The sequence below is a fragment of the Grus americana genome, unplaced genomic scaffold (genome assembly GCF_028858705.1).
Source record: "Grus americana isolate bGruAme1 unplaced genomic scaffold, bGruAme1.mat scaffold_213, whole genome shotgun sequence".
In the NCBI taxonomy this organism is placed as follows: domain Eukaryota; kingdom Metazoa; phylum Chordata; class Aves; order Gruiformes; family Gruidae; genus Grus; species Grus americana.
This window is the reverse complement of record NW_026561516.1, coordinates 1-16,647: the sequence shown is the minus strand read 5'-3', so window position 1 is coordinate 16,647 and position 16,647 is coordinate 1. Positions and strand designations below refer to the sequence as shown.

The following is a 16,647-nucleotide window of genomic DNA, read 5'->3' as shown; positions in this document are numbered from 1 at the left end:
CTGGTTAAACTAGCAGCCCCTTGAAAGTTTTGTCAGTTGTCTGCAGTCCAATCATTTTAAAAAGAAAGCCTATTTCATACCCGTTGTTTGTTGGGATTTCAGTCAAGCTTACGGAAAGGATCTGATGGCTACCCATCAGCTGGGATAGCCTGCGTGTTACGAGCGTGGCGACATCCCTGCAAAGAAATCCACTGAAGTTCACAGCGGCAAACTTCAGGAGCTCAGCGAGGGCGGGAGGAAGGAGGTCTCTGCCGAAAGGCTCGGCAGGGGCCGATGTGCAGAGGTGGCAGAGGAATGCAGCGCTGCCTGCCTCCGTCCTCACAGCCAGCTTACTTGCCAACATGTTCTCCCCCACATGTAACGTGGTTTTGCCATTCCAATCCAGGACAGGGCATGAAAAAGAGAGGAAAAAACCCACCCCACAGAAGAAAACTAAGAAGAGAATCAAGAGTGACCTTGCAGGGCTGGAGTGGCAGAGGGAAGATGTTTTGGCTGCTGGTGTTTTCTGGTGCTGACGTGACTGAGAAGAGGGTCCAATGGGCTGGCTGCTCACAGTGTCAGCCAAGCTGCTCGGGAGCAGATCTAGCTGCTTGCAGCGAGTGTCTCCCTCTCTGCATGCTGACCGTCTTGCCAGGGAACAGGAGGGAACTCTGGTTTGGGCAGCCAGGAGAGAAGGACTCCTTTAGCCTGGGAGAGAGAGGGGCTGGATGGGGAGGTGTGGGGGTGTGGGGGTGTGCGCCCCCCTGCCGCCAGCCTGACCTTTATTTCCGTAAGCCTGTTCAAGTTTAAGCCCTGCTGGCAGTGGGGCCGCCTTCCCCTCGTGCCACAGATGACCGCTGCTGAGCAGTTAGTTTGAATTTCCCCTTCACCGTCAACTCTTTGGCTTGTCTCCTTGTGGGACTGAAGGCCTCCCTTCCCCAGGGGATGCTGCATGGGAGACCGTCAAAGGCCAACCAAGCCTGTGGCACAGCAGGGTGGTGAGTTCCCCTTAGAGAGGGGCTTGCTCCCACCACTCCCCTTGGGATGAGCCTTGGCACGGGCTGCTTGAAGATGAGACAGCTTAGGGCAGGGAAAATGCCCAGACACAGTATGGCCTGGCTCGAATGAAGCTAAGCACAAGCAAGCACTTGGGAGTAAACTCTTTATTGCCAGCACAAGGCTGCAAAGTCTGTGTTTGCTGCCTGCTGGAGCTGCCCAGGGGCTCTACGCCTCTCTTGCCGCACACCTCCTCAGGACAGCGTCCACAAGCCTCCCAGCTAACGCCCTCGTTTCTGACACGGGCAGCTGGGGCTCGCCTCAGGGAAGCGCTTCACGTGCGCTGATCTGCGCTGTGCTCCTGTCTGGGCAGGGGGCTTGGGACCCGCCGGAGGGATGGGCTGTCTGGAAAGCCGTGGGCCCGTGGAGGGGAGGGCGTCCTCAGCGGGACAGCTCCCCTTTCCGTCACGTGGCGTGGGCGGTTTTGCAACGCGCCTTCCCCAGTTCAGCTCAGGGGTCAGCGCAGGCCCCGGTTGACAGATCCGCTCTAGTACGGAGTCAATGATCCGACTTGCAGTGGTCCTTATAGCCAAAGTCGGGGCTAAGGCTGTTGGCTTTGGCTTCGTTTCCCTCTCTAACTTCTTCTCCGCCACTCCAAGAACCTCAGGGCCCGTGGTTCTGGCATATGCAGGCTGTTCTGCATGGCGCTGCTGATCTCTGGAGACGGCGTTTGGGACGCTCTTCCTGGCAGTCGTGCGACTCGGTCGCGAGACATCAGCAGCGCTTGTATTTGGCAGCGGTTGTAAGGCAGGACGCTTTGCTGCCTTGCTTGCTTCCAGGCTCTGCCCTTCAGATGCTCTGGGGAGTGCTTGTCCTGCTTCCATGCCCTGCCTTGAGAAAGGCCTCTGGAATGGCTGCGGCCGTCCGTTGGAGCAAATTCCCTCGAGAAGCTCCATGATTTTGGAATATTTGCAGCTAAATTCTCGTTCAAATAGAGAAGCTACAAAGCATTCCAAGGTGGAGCAAATACTGTCAACAATTCTTCTGGTGAGTTTGTCAAGGCAGGCCTGTGCAGGTGCTCTGTGGGAAGCTGCTCCTTCAGCTTGCCCTGGTTTCTCTTCCTTGCATTTGCCCGCTCGGGTGGCTCCTCTGGCAACAGGCTGCTCCTTCCACCTGGTTGCCGGCCCTGGCTCAGATGCTTTGCACCTGCTGGATGCCAAACGCTCCCCCACGCCCTCCAGCACGGTCACTACAAGCTCTTTGCCCACCAGTACAATTTCCTGCCAGCGATTCCGGGGAGAAGTCTCTGCTCTTCCGGTGCTGGCACGCAGTCTTCCTCTGATCTCCAGGGCAACTCTCCTTAAGATGGAGATTGACTCATCCCGAGGACCCTTCACCACCTCCAACACTTGGTGCACCACAGTCTCAACCACCTCTTCAAGCTGCTGGGCATCTGTGGCACTTTGTTGTTCAGACGCAGCTGTGAACGCGCTGCCTGCCGTGACGTATGGCTTCCTCTTGGAGTCAGCGTCACTGCTAACCCTCCTGGGCAGCTTGGCACCTTCCTGTCCCAGCTCAGGTTGGGAGCAGGTTTGGCTCTCATCCACAGCTGCTTTCCCTCTTGCGCATCGCCCCGATTTGAGGGAGCTCCTTCTGCTTTTGGGTGGAGGTGGGCAAGATGGTTTGCGAGGCTGCAGCGGCCGCTGTCCCGGGCACGAAGCGTCGCTCTCTCCTGGCAGTTTGGGGGCATCCTTTGGTTTGGCCACGTGCGGTCGAAGCCTTTCCTGAAAGGTGACACCAGGTTGTGGCTCGCTGTTGCCTGGACAAGCGCTCACGCCCCCGCGCGCTCAGGCTTCGCGCGGGCCCAGGCCAGCGCTCTGCTTCGGCCGCGCGACGAGGGCAGAAGGGCTTCCCTCAGGACGGAGCCTGCTTGCACACGACCTTCCTGCCTGTGCCCACGCCAGCACCCTGCGCTAGCTCAGCTCCGAGCCGGCTAGTACTTTTGCCGCCACAGTGCCCGGCCCACCAGCACAGCGCTCTCCTCCTCCTCCGCGCTGACCGCCTCCCCGAGATGCAGCAAGTCAAGCCCCAGCCCTCGGCACCGTGCCGCTGACAGGTGTCCGCCAGCACTCCGCTTTGCCTACCTTTTCTTGCCTGGCCATTTTCTCTGCCTCCAGCTTGAGCCTGGTCAGATACTGCCTGTACTCGTTGAACTCCTTCAGAGTGCAAACCACCTATGGAGAGACGAGGGGAGAAATCACCCGAGCACTGTCAAGCCAGCTACGCAGCCTGCCTTCCCCGAAAGAGCCCGAACCCAGCGGGAGGGGAGCTGCTGCTGTGCGTACGCCGCCTCTGTGCTCAGGGAACCCCGCGCGGAGGGAACCGTTTTTCCCAGCCCAGCGACGCCCAAACCTACTTTGCCGTCGCTGGTGACGTAACCCTCTTTCTTCAGCCTCCGGAGGTTGTCTTTGCGTTTGTAGTAGGCCTGCAGATGCGGGTCATGGAGGCTGTTGTACTCTGTGCTCGTTAGGCGACAGTAGGGATCGCCCAGGTCAAAATAGCCTGAGGGCCGGTGAAGCTGTAAGAGAGATGGTCCAGAGTATGAATGGGGCAGGAGAGAGCAGCAGGGACCAATGCGCTTGCGAGCTCCTCACGCACGCAGGATGGCCTTTTCAAACCTCCCCGCTACAGGCTAATTGCTGGCCTACGTCCCAGCCAGAGGAAAGACCTCTCTACTTCAGAGACTCTCCAGCGGAGAAGAAACCAACCCTGTGCCCACATCCTCTCTCTGGTGCCTATCGACTGCTGCTGTGGGAACACAAGGAGCTGATTACGGCAGGGGTGCGAGGGTTGCGCCCGGTCCTGCACCTGTAAGGAGCTAAGCTGAAATGTCGCCTACAGCCACGTCTCGCCCTCTGGCAATTCACTCTGCTTGCAAAAAGGGATTGCGCTCCCCAGAGGTGCCAAGCGGTCCTTGTGGAAAGGCAAAGGTGGTTGGAAGACCTGACACCAACACTCTTCTCCAGCCAGCTCTGGGCAGCCTGGAGCACCGCTATGGGCAAGTCCTCCTTTCTCTGGGCACCACGGAGCCAGGAGCTTCCCTCGACTCCCCAGCCCTGTGCGATGGAAGGGCTGCAGCTCCCGCTGCAGAGCGGGTGGCCGCAAGAACTTCTCTGCGTGACGGGGACCCCGTCCAAGAAGAGAGCTTGTCTAGCCCTCTCTACTTCCTTTACCTTTTCCCCCAGCTTTGCCCTGCTGAAGACAGGCTTGGAGCCGGGCACCACAGGGATCTTGACCCCGAGGGGGAGGTCCAGCAGCTCAGGCTCCATCAGCCCAGTAGCTCCTTCTCCCAGTGCTGTCTTCTGTGCCCGACCTAGGAAGACAAGAGACACTCAGGCGCTAGCTCAAGAAGCTCCTGCACGGCAGTTGCAAGGAAGGGCACGTGCCCAGGCCCCAGAGCAGGCCCCCCGCCATGTCCCAGGCTCCCCGGCTGAGCCCTCTCCATCGGCCCGCTGCTCACCTCTCTCCTCTTTCCCAGCGCACTCAGCAGTGCGTCCGCCTTTCGGACGCCAGCAGTGAGACAGTGCTCCACAGCTCCTTCCAAAAGCTCCTCAGGAGCTGCGACCCTGTGCTGACTCCTCTTGCTCGAGAGGCACCCAGCTGCGGTCACGTCAGCCGGTCTCGCAGCGAGCAGCTATATAGAGCAGTTGCACATTGTTGCATCATCGTGTTGCCGCATTGTCACATCACTGTGCTGCTGGCCGCTGCCCGGCTGCAGTCCACCGGCCCGTGTGGGGGGCCTGCCTGGAGGCCCCTTTGGACAGGCCCGTGGGCCCCCCGCTCTTGCTGACCCGGCTTTGAGAGCTCATCTCCACAGGCCCCTTCGCACCGCAACTCTTGTGTGGTTCGGTGAAGCAAAGCGGGCATCCTTGCCAAGCGGGAAGAAACGCAAGGAACTGCCACACCAAAGGCGCTCGGCTCTGGCTCGGGTTTACCCCCTTTTCCTTTTCAGACCTCTCCCCTGTCCCGGGAAAAGCAGCCTCAAGTCGGGGACTTGCACTGAATTGGATTTTCGGCCCATCGCTCTCAACATCTACGTGCGCTGATCTGCGCTGTGCTCCTGTCTGGGCAGGGGGCTTGGGACCCGCCGGAGGGACGGGCTGTCTGGAAAGCCGTGGGCCCGTGGAGGGGAGGGCGTCCTCAGCGGGACAGCTCCCCTTTCCGTCACGTGGCGTGGGCGGTTTTGCAACGCGCCTTCCCCAGTTCAGCTCAGGGGTCAGCGCAGGCCCCGGTTGACAGATCCGCTCTAGTACGGAGTCAATGATCCGACTTGCAGTGGTCCTTATAGCCAAAGTCGGGGCTAAGGCTGTTGGCTTTGGCTTCGTTTCCCTCTCTAACTTCTTCTCCGCCACTCCAAGAACCTCAGGGCCCGTGGTTCTGGCATATGCAGGCTGTTCTGCATGGCGCTGCTGATCTCTGGAGACGGCGTTTGGGACGCTCTTCCTGGCAGTCGTGCGACTCGGTCGCGAGACATCAGCAGCGCTTGTATTTGGCAGTGGTTGTAAGGCAGGACGCTTTGCTACCTTGCTTGCTTCCAGGCTCTGCTGTTCAGCTGGAAAGCACCGGGATGCCTGAGAGCTGGAGCAGACCCCAGGCCATGCATCTGCCGGGCTCTGCCTGTAAGAAGCCAGGCAAGGCACAGCAGAATACCCTGCGCAACAGAAGTCAGGGAGTCAGAAAAGTGAAAGGAACTGGTTAAACTAGCAGCCCCTTGAAAGTTTTGTCAGTTGTCTGCAGTCCAATCATTTTAAAAAGAAAGCCTATTTCATACCCGTTGTTTGTTGGGATTTCAGTCAAGCTTACGGAAAGGATCTGATGGCTACCCATCAGCTGGGATAGCCTGCGTGTTACGAGCGTGGCGACATCCCTGCAAAGAAATCCACTGAAGTTCACAGCGGCAAACTTCAGGAGCTCAGCGAGGGCGGGAGGAAGGAGGTCTCTGCCGAAAGGCTCGGCAGGGGCCGATGTGCAGAGGTGGCAGAGGAATGCAGCGCTGCCTGCCTCCGTCCTCACAGCCAGCTTACTTGCCAACATGTTCTCCCCCAAATGTAACGTGGTTTTGCCATTCCAATCCAGGACAGGGCATGAAAAAGAGAGGAAAAAACCCACCCCACAGAAGAAAACTAAGAAGAGAATCAAGAGTGACCTTGCAGGGCTGGAGTGGCAGAGGGAAGATGTTTTGGCTGCTGGTGTTTTCTGGTGCTGACGTGACTGAGAAGAGGGTCCAATGGGCTGGCTGCTCACAGTGTCAGCCAAGCTGCTCGGGAGCAGATCTAGCTGCTTGCAGCGAGCGTCTCCCTCTCTGCATGCTGACCGTCTTGCCAGGGAACAGGAGGGAACTCTGGTTTGGGCAGCCAGGAGAGAAGGACTCCTTTAGCCTGGGAGAGAGAGGGGCTGGATGGGGAGGTGTGGGGGTGTGGGGGTGTGCGCCCCCCTGCCGCCAGCCTGACCTTTATTTCCGTAAGCCTGTTCAAGTTTAAGCCCTGCTGGCAGTGGGGCCGCCTTCCCCTCGTGCCACAGATGACCGCTGCTGAGCAGTTAGTTTGAATTTCCCCTTCACCGTCAACTCTTTGGCTTGTCTCCTTGTGGGACTGAAGGCCTCCCTTCCCCAGGGGATGCTGCATGGGAGACCGTCAAAGGCCAACCAAGCCTGTGGCACAGCAGGGTGGTGAGTTCCCCTTAGAGAGGGGCTTGCTCCCACCACTCCCCTTGGGATGAGCCTTGGCACGGGCTGCTTGAAGATGAGACAGCTTAGGGCAGGGAAAATGCCCAGACACAGTATGGCCTGGCTCGAATGAAGCTAAGCACAAGCAAGCACTTGGGAGTAAACTCTTTATTGCCAGCACAAGGCTGCAAAGTCTGTGTTTGCTGCCTGCTGGAGCTGCCCAGGGGCTCTACGCCTCTCTTGCCGCACACCTCCTCAGGACAGCGTCCACAAGCCTCCCAGCTAACGCCCTCGTTTCTGACACGGGCAGCTGGGGCTCGCCTCAGGGAAGCGCTTCACGTGCGCTGATCTGCGCTGTGCTCCTGTCTGGGCAGGGGGCTTGGGACCCGCCGGAGGGACGGGCTGTCTGGAAAGCCGTGGGCCCGTGGAGGGGAGGGCGTCCTCAGCGGGACAGCTCCCCTTTCCGTCACGTGGCGTGGGCGGTTTTGCAACGCGCCTTCCCCAGTTCAGCTCAGGGGTCAGCGCAGGCCCCGGTTGACAGATCCGCTCTAGTACGGAGTCAATGATCCGACTTGCAGTGGTCCTTATAGCCAAAGTCGGGGCTAAGGCTGTTGGCTTTGGCTTCGTTTCCCTCTCTAACTTCTTCTCCGCCACTCCAAGAACCTCAGGGCCCGTGGTTCTGGCATATGCAGGCTGTTCTGCATGGCGCTGCTGATCTCTGGAGACGGCGTTTGGGACGCTCTTCCTGGCAGTCGTGCGACTCGGTCGCGAGACATCAGCAGCGCTTGTATTTGGCAGCGGTTGTAAGGCAGGACGCTTTGCTGCCTTGCTTGCTTCCAGGCTCTGCCCTTCAGATGCTCTGGGGAGTGCTTGTCCTGCTTCCATGCCCTGCCTTGAGAAAGGCCTCTGGAATGGCTGCGGCCGTCCGTTGGAGCAAATTCCCTCGAGAAGCTCCATGATTTTGGAATATTTGCAGCTAAATTCTCGTTCAAATAGAGAAGCTACAAAGCATTCCAAGGTGGAGCAAATACTGTCAACAATTCTTCTGGTGAGTTTGTCAAGGCAGGCCTGTGCAGGTGCTCTGTGGGAAGCTGCTCCTTCAGCTTGCCCTGGTTTCTCTTCCTTGCATTTGCCCGCTCGGGTGGCTCCTCTGGCAACAGGCTGCTCCTTCCACCTGGTTGCCGGCCCTGGCTCAGATGCTTTGCACCTGCTGGATGCCAAACGCTCCCCCACGCCCTCCAGCACGGTCACTACAAGCTCTTTGCCCACCAGTACAATTTCCTGCCAGCGATTCCGGGGAGAAGTCTCTGCTCTTCCGGTGCTGGCACGCAGTCTTCCTCTGATCTCCAGGGCAACTCTCCTTAAGATGGAGATTGACTCATCCCGAGGACCCTTCACCACCTCCAACACTTGGTGCACCACAGTCTCAACCACCTCTTCAAGCTGCTGGGCATCTGTGGCACTTTGTTGTTCAGACGCAGCTGTGAACGCGCTGCCTGCCGTGACGTATGGCTTCCTCTTGGAGTCAGCGTCACTGCTAACCCTCCTGGGCAGCTTGGCACCTTCCTGTCCCAGCTCAGGTTGGGAGCAGGTTTGGCTCTCATCCACAGCTGCTTTCCCTCTTGCGCATCGCCCCGATTTGAGGGAGCTCCTTCTGCTTTTGGGTGGAGGTGGGCAAGATGGTTTGCGAGGCTGCAGCGGCCGCTGTCCCGGGCACGAAGCGTCGCTCTCTCCTGGCAGTTTGGGGGCATCCTTTGGTTTGGCCACGTGCGGTCGAAGCCTTTCCTGAAAGGTGACACCAGGTTGTGGCTCGCTGTTGCCTGGACAAGCGCTCACGCCCCCGCGCGCTCAGGCTTCGCGCGGGCCCAGGCCAGCGCTCTGCTTCGGCCGCGCGACGAGGGCAGAAGGGCTTCCCTCAGGACGGAGCCTGCTTGCACACGACCTTCCTGCCTGTGCCCACGCCAGCACCCTGCGCTAGCTCAGCTCCGAGCCGGCTAGTACTTTTGCCGCCACAGTGCCCGGCCCACCAGCACAGCCCTCTCCTCCTCCTCCGCGCTGACCGCCTCCCCGAGATGCAGCAAGTCAAGCCCCAGCCCTCGGCACCGTGCCGCTGACAGGTGTCCGCCAGCACTCCGCTTTGCCTACCTTTTCTTGCCTGGCCATTTTCTCTGCCTCCAGCTTGAGCCTGGTCAGATACTGCCTGTACTCGTTGAACTCCTTCAGAGTGCAAACCACCTATGGAGAGACGAGGGGAGAAATCACCCGAGCACTGTCAAGCCAGCTACGCAGCCTGCCTTCCCCGAAAGAGCCCGAACCCAGCGGGAGGGGAGCTGCTGCTGTGCGTACGCCGCCTCTGTGCTCAGGGAACCCCGCGCGGAGGGAACCGTTTTTCCCAGCCCAGCGACGCCCAAACCTACTTTGCCGTCGCTGGTGACGTAACCCTCTTTCTTCAGCCTCCGGAGGTTGTCTTTGCGTTTGTAGTAGGCCTGCAGATGCGGGTCATGGAGGCTGTTGTACTCTGTGCTCGTTAGGCGACAGTAGGGATCGCCCAGGTCAAAATAGCCTGAGGGCCGGTGAAGCTGTAAGAGAGATGGTCCAGAGTATGAATGGGGCAGGAGAGAGCAGCAGGGACCAATGCGCTTGCGAGCTCCTCACGCACGCAGGATGGCCTTTTCAAACCTCCCCGCTACAGGCTAATTGCTGGCCTACGTCCCAGCCAGAGGAAAGACCTCTCTACTTCAGAGACTCTCCAGCGGAGAAGAAACCAACCCTGTGCCCACATCCTCTCTCTGGTGCCTATCGACTGCTGCTGTGGGAACACAAGGAGCTGATTACGGCAGGGGTGCGAGGGTTGCGCCCGGTCCTGCACCTGTAAGGAGCTAAGCTGAAATGTCGCCTACAGCCACGTCTCGCCCTCTGGCAATTCACTCTGCTTGCAAAAAGGGATTGCGCTCCCCAGAGGTGCCAAGCGGTCCTTGTGGAAAGGCAAAGGTGGTTGGAAGACCTGACACCAACACTCTTCTCCAGCCAGCTCTGGGCAGCCTGGAGCACCGCTATGGGCAAGTCCTCCTTTCTCTGGGCACCACGGAGCCAGGAGCTTCCCTCGACTCCCCAGCCCTGTGCGATGGAAGGGCTGCAGCTCCCGCTGCAGAGCGGGTGGCCGCAAGAACTTCTCTGCGTGACGGGGACCCCGTCCAAGAAGAGAGCTTGTCTAGCCCTCTCTACTTCCTTTACCTTTTCCCCCAGCTTTGCCCTGCTGAAGACAGGCTTGGAGCCGGGCACCACAGGGATCTTGACCCCGAGGGGGAGGTCCAGCAGCTCAGGCTCCATCAGCCCAGTAGCTCCTTCTCCCAGTGCTGTCTTCTGTGCCCGACCTAGGAAGACAAGAGACACTCAGGCGCTAGCTCAAGAAGCTCCTGCACGGCAGTTGCAAGGAAGGGCACGTGCCCAGGCCCCAGAGCAGGCCCCCCGCCATGTCCCAGGCTCCCCGGCTGAGCCCTCTCCATCGGCCCGCTGCTCACCTCTCTCCTCTTTCCCAGCGCACTCAGCAGTGCGTCCGCCTTTCGGACGCCAGCAGTGAGACAGTGCTCCACAGCTCCTTCCAAAAGCTCCTCAGGAGCTGCGACCCTGTGCTGACTCCTCTTGCTCGAGAGGCACCCAGCTGCGGTCACGTCAGCCGGTCTCGCAGCGAGCAGCTATATAGAGCAGTTGCACATTGTTGCATCATCGTGTTGCCGCATTGTCACATCACTGTGCTGCTGGCCGCCGCCCGGCTGCAGTCCACCGGCCCGTGTGGGGGGCCTGCCTGGAGGCCCCTTTGGACAGGCCCGTGGGCCCCCCGCTCTTGCTGACCCGGCTTTGAGAGCTCATCTCCACAGGCCCCTTCGCACCGCAACTCTTGTGTGGTTCGGTGAAGCAAAGCGGGCATCCTTGCCAAGCGGGAAGAAACGCAAGGAACTGCCACACCAAAGGCGCTCGGCTCTGGCTCGGGTTTACCCCCTTTTCCTTTTCAGACCTCTCCCCTGTCCCGGGAAAAGCAGCCTCAAGTCGGGGACTTGCACTGAATTGGATTTTCGGCCCATCGCTCTCAACATCTACGTGCGCTGATCTGCGCTGTGCTCCTGTCTGGGCAGGGGGCTTGGGACCCGCCGGAGGGACGGGCTGTCTGGAAAGCCGTGGGCCCGTGGAGGGGAGGGCGTCCTCAGCGGGACAGCTCCCCTTTCCGTCACGTGGCGTGGGCGGTTTTGCAACGCGCCTTCCCCAGTTCAGCTCAGGGGTCAGCGCAGGCCCCGGTTGACAGATCCGCTCTAGTACGGAGTCAATGATCCGACTTGCAGTGGTCCTTATAGCCAAAGTCGGGGCTAAGGCTGTTGGCTTTGGCTTCGTTTCCCTCTCTAACTTCTTCTCCGCCACTCCAAGAACCTCAGGGCCCGTGGTTGTGGCATATGCAGGCTGTTCTGCATGGCGCTGCTGATCTCTGGAGACGGCGTTTGGGACGCTCTTCCTGGCAGTCGTGCGACTCGGTCGCGAGACATCAGCAGCGCTTGTATTTGGCAGTGGTTGTAAGGCAGGACGCTTTGCTACCTTGCTTGCTTCCAGGCTCTGCTGTTCAGCTGGAAAGCACCGGGATGCCTGAGAGCTGGAGCAGACCCCAGGCCATGCATCTGCCGGGCTCTGCCTGTAAGAAGCCAGGCAAGGCACAGCAGAATACCCTGCGCAACAGAAGTCAGGGAGTCAGAAAAGTGAAAGGAACTGGTTAAACTAGCAGCCCCTTGAAAGTTTTGTCAGTTGTCTGCAGTCCAATCATTTTAAAAAGAAAGCCTATTTCATACCCGTTGTTTGTTGGGATTTCAGTCAAGCTTACGGAAAGGATCTGATGGCTACCCATCAGCTGGGATAGCCTGCGTGTTACGAGCGTGGCGACATCCCTGCAAAGAAATCCACTGAAGTTCACAGCGGCAAACTTCAGGAGCTCAGCGAGGGCGGGAGGAAGGAGGTCTCTGCCGAAAGGCTCGGCAGGGGCCGATGTGCAGAGGTGGCAGAGGAATGCAGCGCTGCCTGCCTCCGTCCTCACAGCCAGCTTACTTGCCAACATGTTCTCCCCCAAATGTAACGTGGTTTTGCCATTCCAATCCAGGACAGGGCATGAAAAAGAGAGGAAAAAACCCACCCCACAGAAGAAAACTAAGAAGAGAATCAAGAGTGACCTTGCAGGGCTGGAGTGGCAGAGGGAAGATGTTTTGGCTGCTGGTGTTTTCTGGTGCTGACGTGACTGAGAAGAGGGTCCAATGGGCTGGCTGCTCACAGTGTCAGCCAAGCTGCTCGGGAGCAGATCTAGCTGCTTGCAGCGAGCGTCTCCCTCTCTGCATGCTGACCGTCTTGCCAGGGAACAGGAGGGAACTCTGGTTTGGGCAGCCAGGAGAGAAGGACTCCTTTAGCCTGGGAGAGAGAGGGGCTGGATGGGGAGGTGTGGGGGTGTGGGGGTGTGCGCCCCCCTGCCGCCAGCCTGACCTTTATTTCCGTAAGCCTGTTCAAGTTTAAGCCCTGCTGGCAGTGGGGCCGCCTTCCCCTCGTGCCACAGATGACCGCTGCTGAGCAGTTAGTTTGAATTTCCCCTTCACCGTCAACTCTTTGGCTTGTCTCCTTGTGGGACTGAAGGCCTCCCTTCCCCAGGGGATGCTGCATGGGAGACCGTCAAAGGCCAACCAAGCCTGTGGCACAGCAGGGTGGTGAGTTCCCCTTAGAGAGGGGCTTGCTCCCACCACTCCCCTTGGGATGAGCCTTGGCACGGGCTGCTTGAAGATGAGACAGCTTAGGGCAGGGAAAATGCCCAGACACAGTATGGCCTGGCTCGAATGAAGCTAAGCACAAGCAAGCACTTGGGAGTAAACTCTTTATTGCCAGCACAAGGCTGCAAAGTCTGTGTTTGCTGCCTGCTGGAGCTGCCTAGGGGCTTGTCCCATCCCACTCGGGGGCTTGGGGGGAGGTTAACTCTTTAATTGTCTGCGCGGTAATCAGAAGTAACAACAATTACTTTAGAGGTTCAAACCAGTCATAAATTTACTTAAGGCTCCACGGAACTACAAGAGATGGAGGCTTGGCAAAAGTCATAACAATGCTCAAAACTTAGCAGAACTATGAAAGGTAAGGGTTTAGCAAAACTTGTGACGATATTTCCCTAATGTGCCGAAAATTAAGTTAGAGACAAAGAGAGTGACAGAGAGGAGAAGAAAGAGAGAAAGAAAAGAGAGAGAGATAAAGAAAAAAGATGTCACCACCCTTGGATGCAGCAATGTTCTCTGCTTGTAGTTGTAGTCCAGGTGGACTGAACTTATTTTTTCCCTTTTTATAACCCGATGTGCCCGCCCCATAGATGGGGGTCTGTCATCACTTACATGCGCTCAGGAATGTTCAGAAATGTTCTAGAAATGAGTGGGTGGGTTGTGGGGGTCCTGGGGGTCTCACTGCCCTCCCCCTTTCAGGACTGACCAAGTGAGTGGTGATCTTTCACAGGCACATGGCGCACAGGGCACAGATGGTCTTTGTTTACGTGTTTCAGGAGTAGAGGAGTGGTCTCACAAGACGTTTTGCTGCCTCCGCAGGCTCCGTTCTTGGTCAACACCCCCTGGTCATCAGCAGCCCATCCCTGTCCATGTCAAGACGGGTGTTTGCGACATCCACTTGTTATCAGGGCCTTACACCTCCCCGTGGCTCAAACAGACGTCTTGACTTCTTCTTGGAGGTCATCTTCTAGGGCGGTGATTCTCACATAGCGAACAGAGGGGGAGAGGAGAGAAGAAAAGGAAGAGGTGGCACGAGTAATCATACAGCGAACAATAGCTCTGCCAATCGTTAAAAATATGAAACCGACAACTAATGTTAGTCCTATTTTCATTAACCATGCCCCCCTTCCCGTGAGTCCCCTGGATCGTAGGATGGATTGTAACCAAGAGTTCGGGGTCTCGCCATCAAACCAGTCTTTTGGTCGTATGGATTGAAAAAGTTCCGCCGTCTGGTCTGTTATCTCCTTCATTTTTGTTCGAGCCTCCTCTGTTGAGGTAGTAGCGTTGTGTGTGGTGATGCAGCATTCTCCGTTGGTGAGATTTAACACCGCACAAGCTCCTTGTTCTTTAAGCAATATCATATCCAGGGCTCGACGATTCTGAAGGGTCATCTTTGATACCTGTTGGACCTGTAAGTTTAAGTCCCCAAAAGCATATCGTGTCCAGTTACTTAAAAGATGTACCTGCCAGGTAATATTTTCTAGGACAAATTGGTGCCGTTTTAAGGTTACATAAGGGGTCAAACTATTCTCAACCATTAACGCAGTTAGTTGTCCAGCAGTATAGTAATTGGAGTTTGGACTCCATTAATCGCCCAATCGGGACGAGCCTTTGGATTACTTCCCGCTTCTCTACGCGATTGCGGGAAGGTACTATAAAATTAAAAACACGAGATGAACACAAAGAAGGGATAGCTAATCCACACCTCAGGCCAGCATGATATTCCGGTGCTAAGTAAGAGTAAAATTTTCCATTGGAGCATCCCCATGCGGATCCCAACGGGGCTGGATATATGCTAGTTTTACAGGTATATTGATCCACATAATTTACAGCATGTAGAATAGGTTTGGTATTTAAGGGGGTCCCTTGTAGGGGATAATGAGTAAAGGATACTCCACACTGTTCTTGTTTAAAAAAAATTGCGACTTCTGGGAAGAGTGATGTTACACGTTTTGTCGCTATTGCGCCATCCCTTTGAAGGATATCCCAGCATGTGCACATATCTCGAATCAGAGTTCTGAGAGTATCAGTGAACCAAGTTTCAGGAGGATCTCCTGGTCCTGAATCACAAGTGATTGTCTTAGAACAATTAAAAAGGGGGTTTTCAACTTCCCTGATAGGTGGATCAAATTTGGGCTCTATAAAAACTTCTCCCACTTTGTTCCCTGACCAAGCCCACATCAAATTATTTCTATCTCGAGAGGTTGTATGAGTCTTGTTCGGGAGTAGGATACACCATACTGGGTCCCATCGCGTAGAACAGTTTGTTGCATAGAAATCAGGTTTTGCCAATGGATCAAACAGAGGATCCCATGGATAATCGTAACAGGAGGTTTTCTTGGTGAATTTTTTGAAAGTGACATTTCCAGCAGGTATGTTCCCTTTGGCGCTAGCAAATAAGGAGTTTGATCCATCTATCGGAGAAGGAATAGAGATATTAAATGATGGTCTAGTAGCTTTACACACCACTGTTGAATATAGCTTTGCCTTTTTGGCTTGTTTTGGAGGTTTACTCCAAACATCATATAGATCAGACCTTATCATTGGCTGTTGTCGAAAATACACCCAGTTATTCTTGACGGTCCAGCTGGGTGACAGGAATGTTACAGATGTGGCATTAGTCATATTAAAGATAAACGACAGGTTTACAGGTGACGTACACAAACCTTAAACCTTCTTCGGCTGATCTAGGTAAAGTAAGACACAGACCTTTATTTTGGTAACCCCACATTCTAACAAAACCTTGAACTAATTCCCAAGCCAGATTTGGGGTATTTTGGCTTGTGATTCCTAGAACACATAGGGAGAGACAAAGAACATAGGACCAGACCCACGACTGCCGGTGTTGAGCAGAATTGACAGTCATGGTTTGGCTACGTACCTCTCTGTATCACACAGATTACGAGTACAAATTCTCAAAAATAGCACCGTCTTCAGCTTTCTGAGGTGGAGGATGTTTCCAGTAGTTACACCTGTAAGAAAGAACAAAGGAAAAGATCCCGATTCTTCCAAATTGGTGGTTGAAAGGATGGGACAATCCATCTGGTAATAATCTTGTGTTCCTTTCCATGGGCATCAGCAGCTACCCATGAATAGGTAGAGGTTCAGAGGAGTTTTAAGGGTCAGCGGCACCTCCCCCACTGTTGGGAGGTCCACCAGAACAGGTTGTCCTGGATAGTGTAAGGGTTTTACAGGGCCCTTTTTCTCCCTCTTTCCAGGGAGCAAGGAGGGGGATGTTGGACAGAAAGCAGTAAGTTTAGGGCATCCATTTATCCCGCATCGACCATTTACTCTGGCAATGGCATCTGGGAGTCTTGTGGACCATCCAGGGTCGTGAGGCGCCTCAGGACGCGTTTTAGGAGTCCCTTGGTCCTTTCTACTGTCCCGTTAGTTTGGGGATAGTAGGGGGTATGGCATGTCCACTGTATTCCCTCAGTTTTGGTCCGCCCTGGACCACCCCGGCAGTAAAGTGGCTGCTGTTGTCTGATTGAATCGATTTAGGTTTAGGTAAAAAGCTAAACCACAACTTTAAGCCTTTTATTGTATTTTCCCCAGTCGCCCGTGCTACTGCTTCGGCCTGAACAAGTCCTGATATTACTTCCACCCCAACAAGCACATACTGTTTCCCTTCCGATTTCTTGAAAGGCCCTATGGAATCGACCTGCCAGGTTTCCCATAGTCCTTTCCCGTCCTCCGATGGGGTGGAGGATCTTGTAAGGGGTGCTTTTCCAGTCTGGTAGGGCACAGGCCGCAGGCAGAAATTACCGTGCTACAGAGTTTTCGGGTAACAGGCCATCCTCTGCTCCCAGCCTCCTTAAGAGGATCTTTGACTCCGATCAGTGACCATGTTTCACGTGTAGCCACTCCAATAAGCGTTCCCATTTCTCCTCTTCTCTCTCTTCCGCCAGCGTAGCCAGTGGGTGAGTGAGTCTACCTGATTGTTCAGATGTGCGCTGGGTGATCTCCCCTTGGTGGGCGGCTACCCACCCCACCAATATGGGCTTTTGTTTGGCACCTTTAATATCTCCTCCCACTTTTCCCTTTGCCATATGGGCACCGGTTTACTTCCCACTGGTTTGGTTCCCAAAAGGAGAGCCACTCGGTGCATCCCTTGAATACGGCATAAGAGTCAGTGTAGATGTGTACGGGTTCAATACTGTCTGT

General features: G+C 56.1%; 2 protein-coding genes across 2 annotated transcripts; both read right to left on the bottom strand.

Annotated features, from left to right (window-relative positions):
* Positions 1 to 3,072: 3,072 nt before the first annotated feature.
* Positions 3,073 to 4,319, bottom strand: LOC129200489 (fibrous sheath-interacting protein 2-like). The gene is made up of 2 exons (XM_054811808.1): positions 4,209 to 4,319; positions 3,073 to 3,553 (listed from the first exon to the last, which is right to left on the bottom strand). The coding sequence occupies exons 1-2, from the start codon at positions 4,302 to 4,304 to the stop codon at positions 3,233 to 3,235; spliced, it is 417 nt and encodes a 138-aa protein (XP_054667783.1). The 5' UTR covers positions 4,305 to 4,319; the 3' UTR covers positions 3,073 to 3,232.
* A 4,282-nt stretch (positions 4,320 to 8,601) lies between these two features.
* LOC129200488 (fibrous sheath-interacting protein 2-like) lies at positions 8,602 to 10,045 on the bottom strand. The gene is made up of 2 exons (XM_054811807.1): positions 9,935 to 10,045; positions 8,602 to 9,279 (listed from the first exon to the last, which is right to left on the bottom strand). The coding sequence occupies exons 1-2, from the start codon at positions 10,028 to 10,030 to the stop codon at positions 8,959 to 8,961; spliced, it is 417 nt and encodes a 138-aa protein (XP_054667782.1). The 5' UTR covers positions 10,031 to 10,045; the 3' UTR covers positions 8,602 to 8,958.
* Positions 10,046 to 16,647: the final 6,602 nt, after the last annotated feature.

Coding starts and splice junctions, on each gene's coding strand:
- LOC129200488 (XM_054811807.1), bottom strand. CDS start 10,030: ATGGAGCCTGAGCTGCTGGACCTCCCCCTCGGGGTCAAGATCCCTGTG. Junction 9,280..9,934: donor GGGCAAAGCTGGGGGAAAAG/GTAAAGGAAGTA, acceptor TCTCTCTTACAG/CTTCACCGGCCCTCAGGCTA.
- LOC129200489 (XM_054811808.1), bottom strand. CDS start 4,304: ATGGAGCCTGAGCTGCTGGACCTCCCCCTCGGGGTCAAGATCCCTGTG. Junction 3,554..4,208: donor GGGCAAAGCTGGGGGAAAAG/GTAAAGGAAGTA, acceptor TCTCTCTTACAG/CTTCACCGGCCCTCAGGCTA.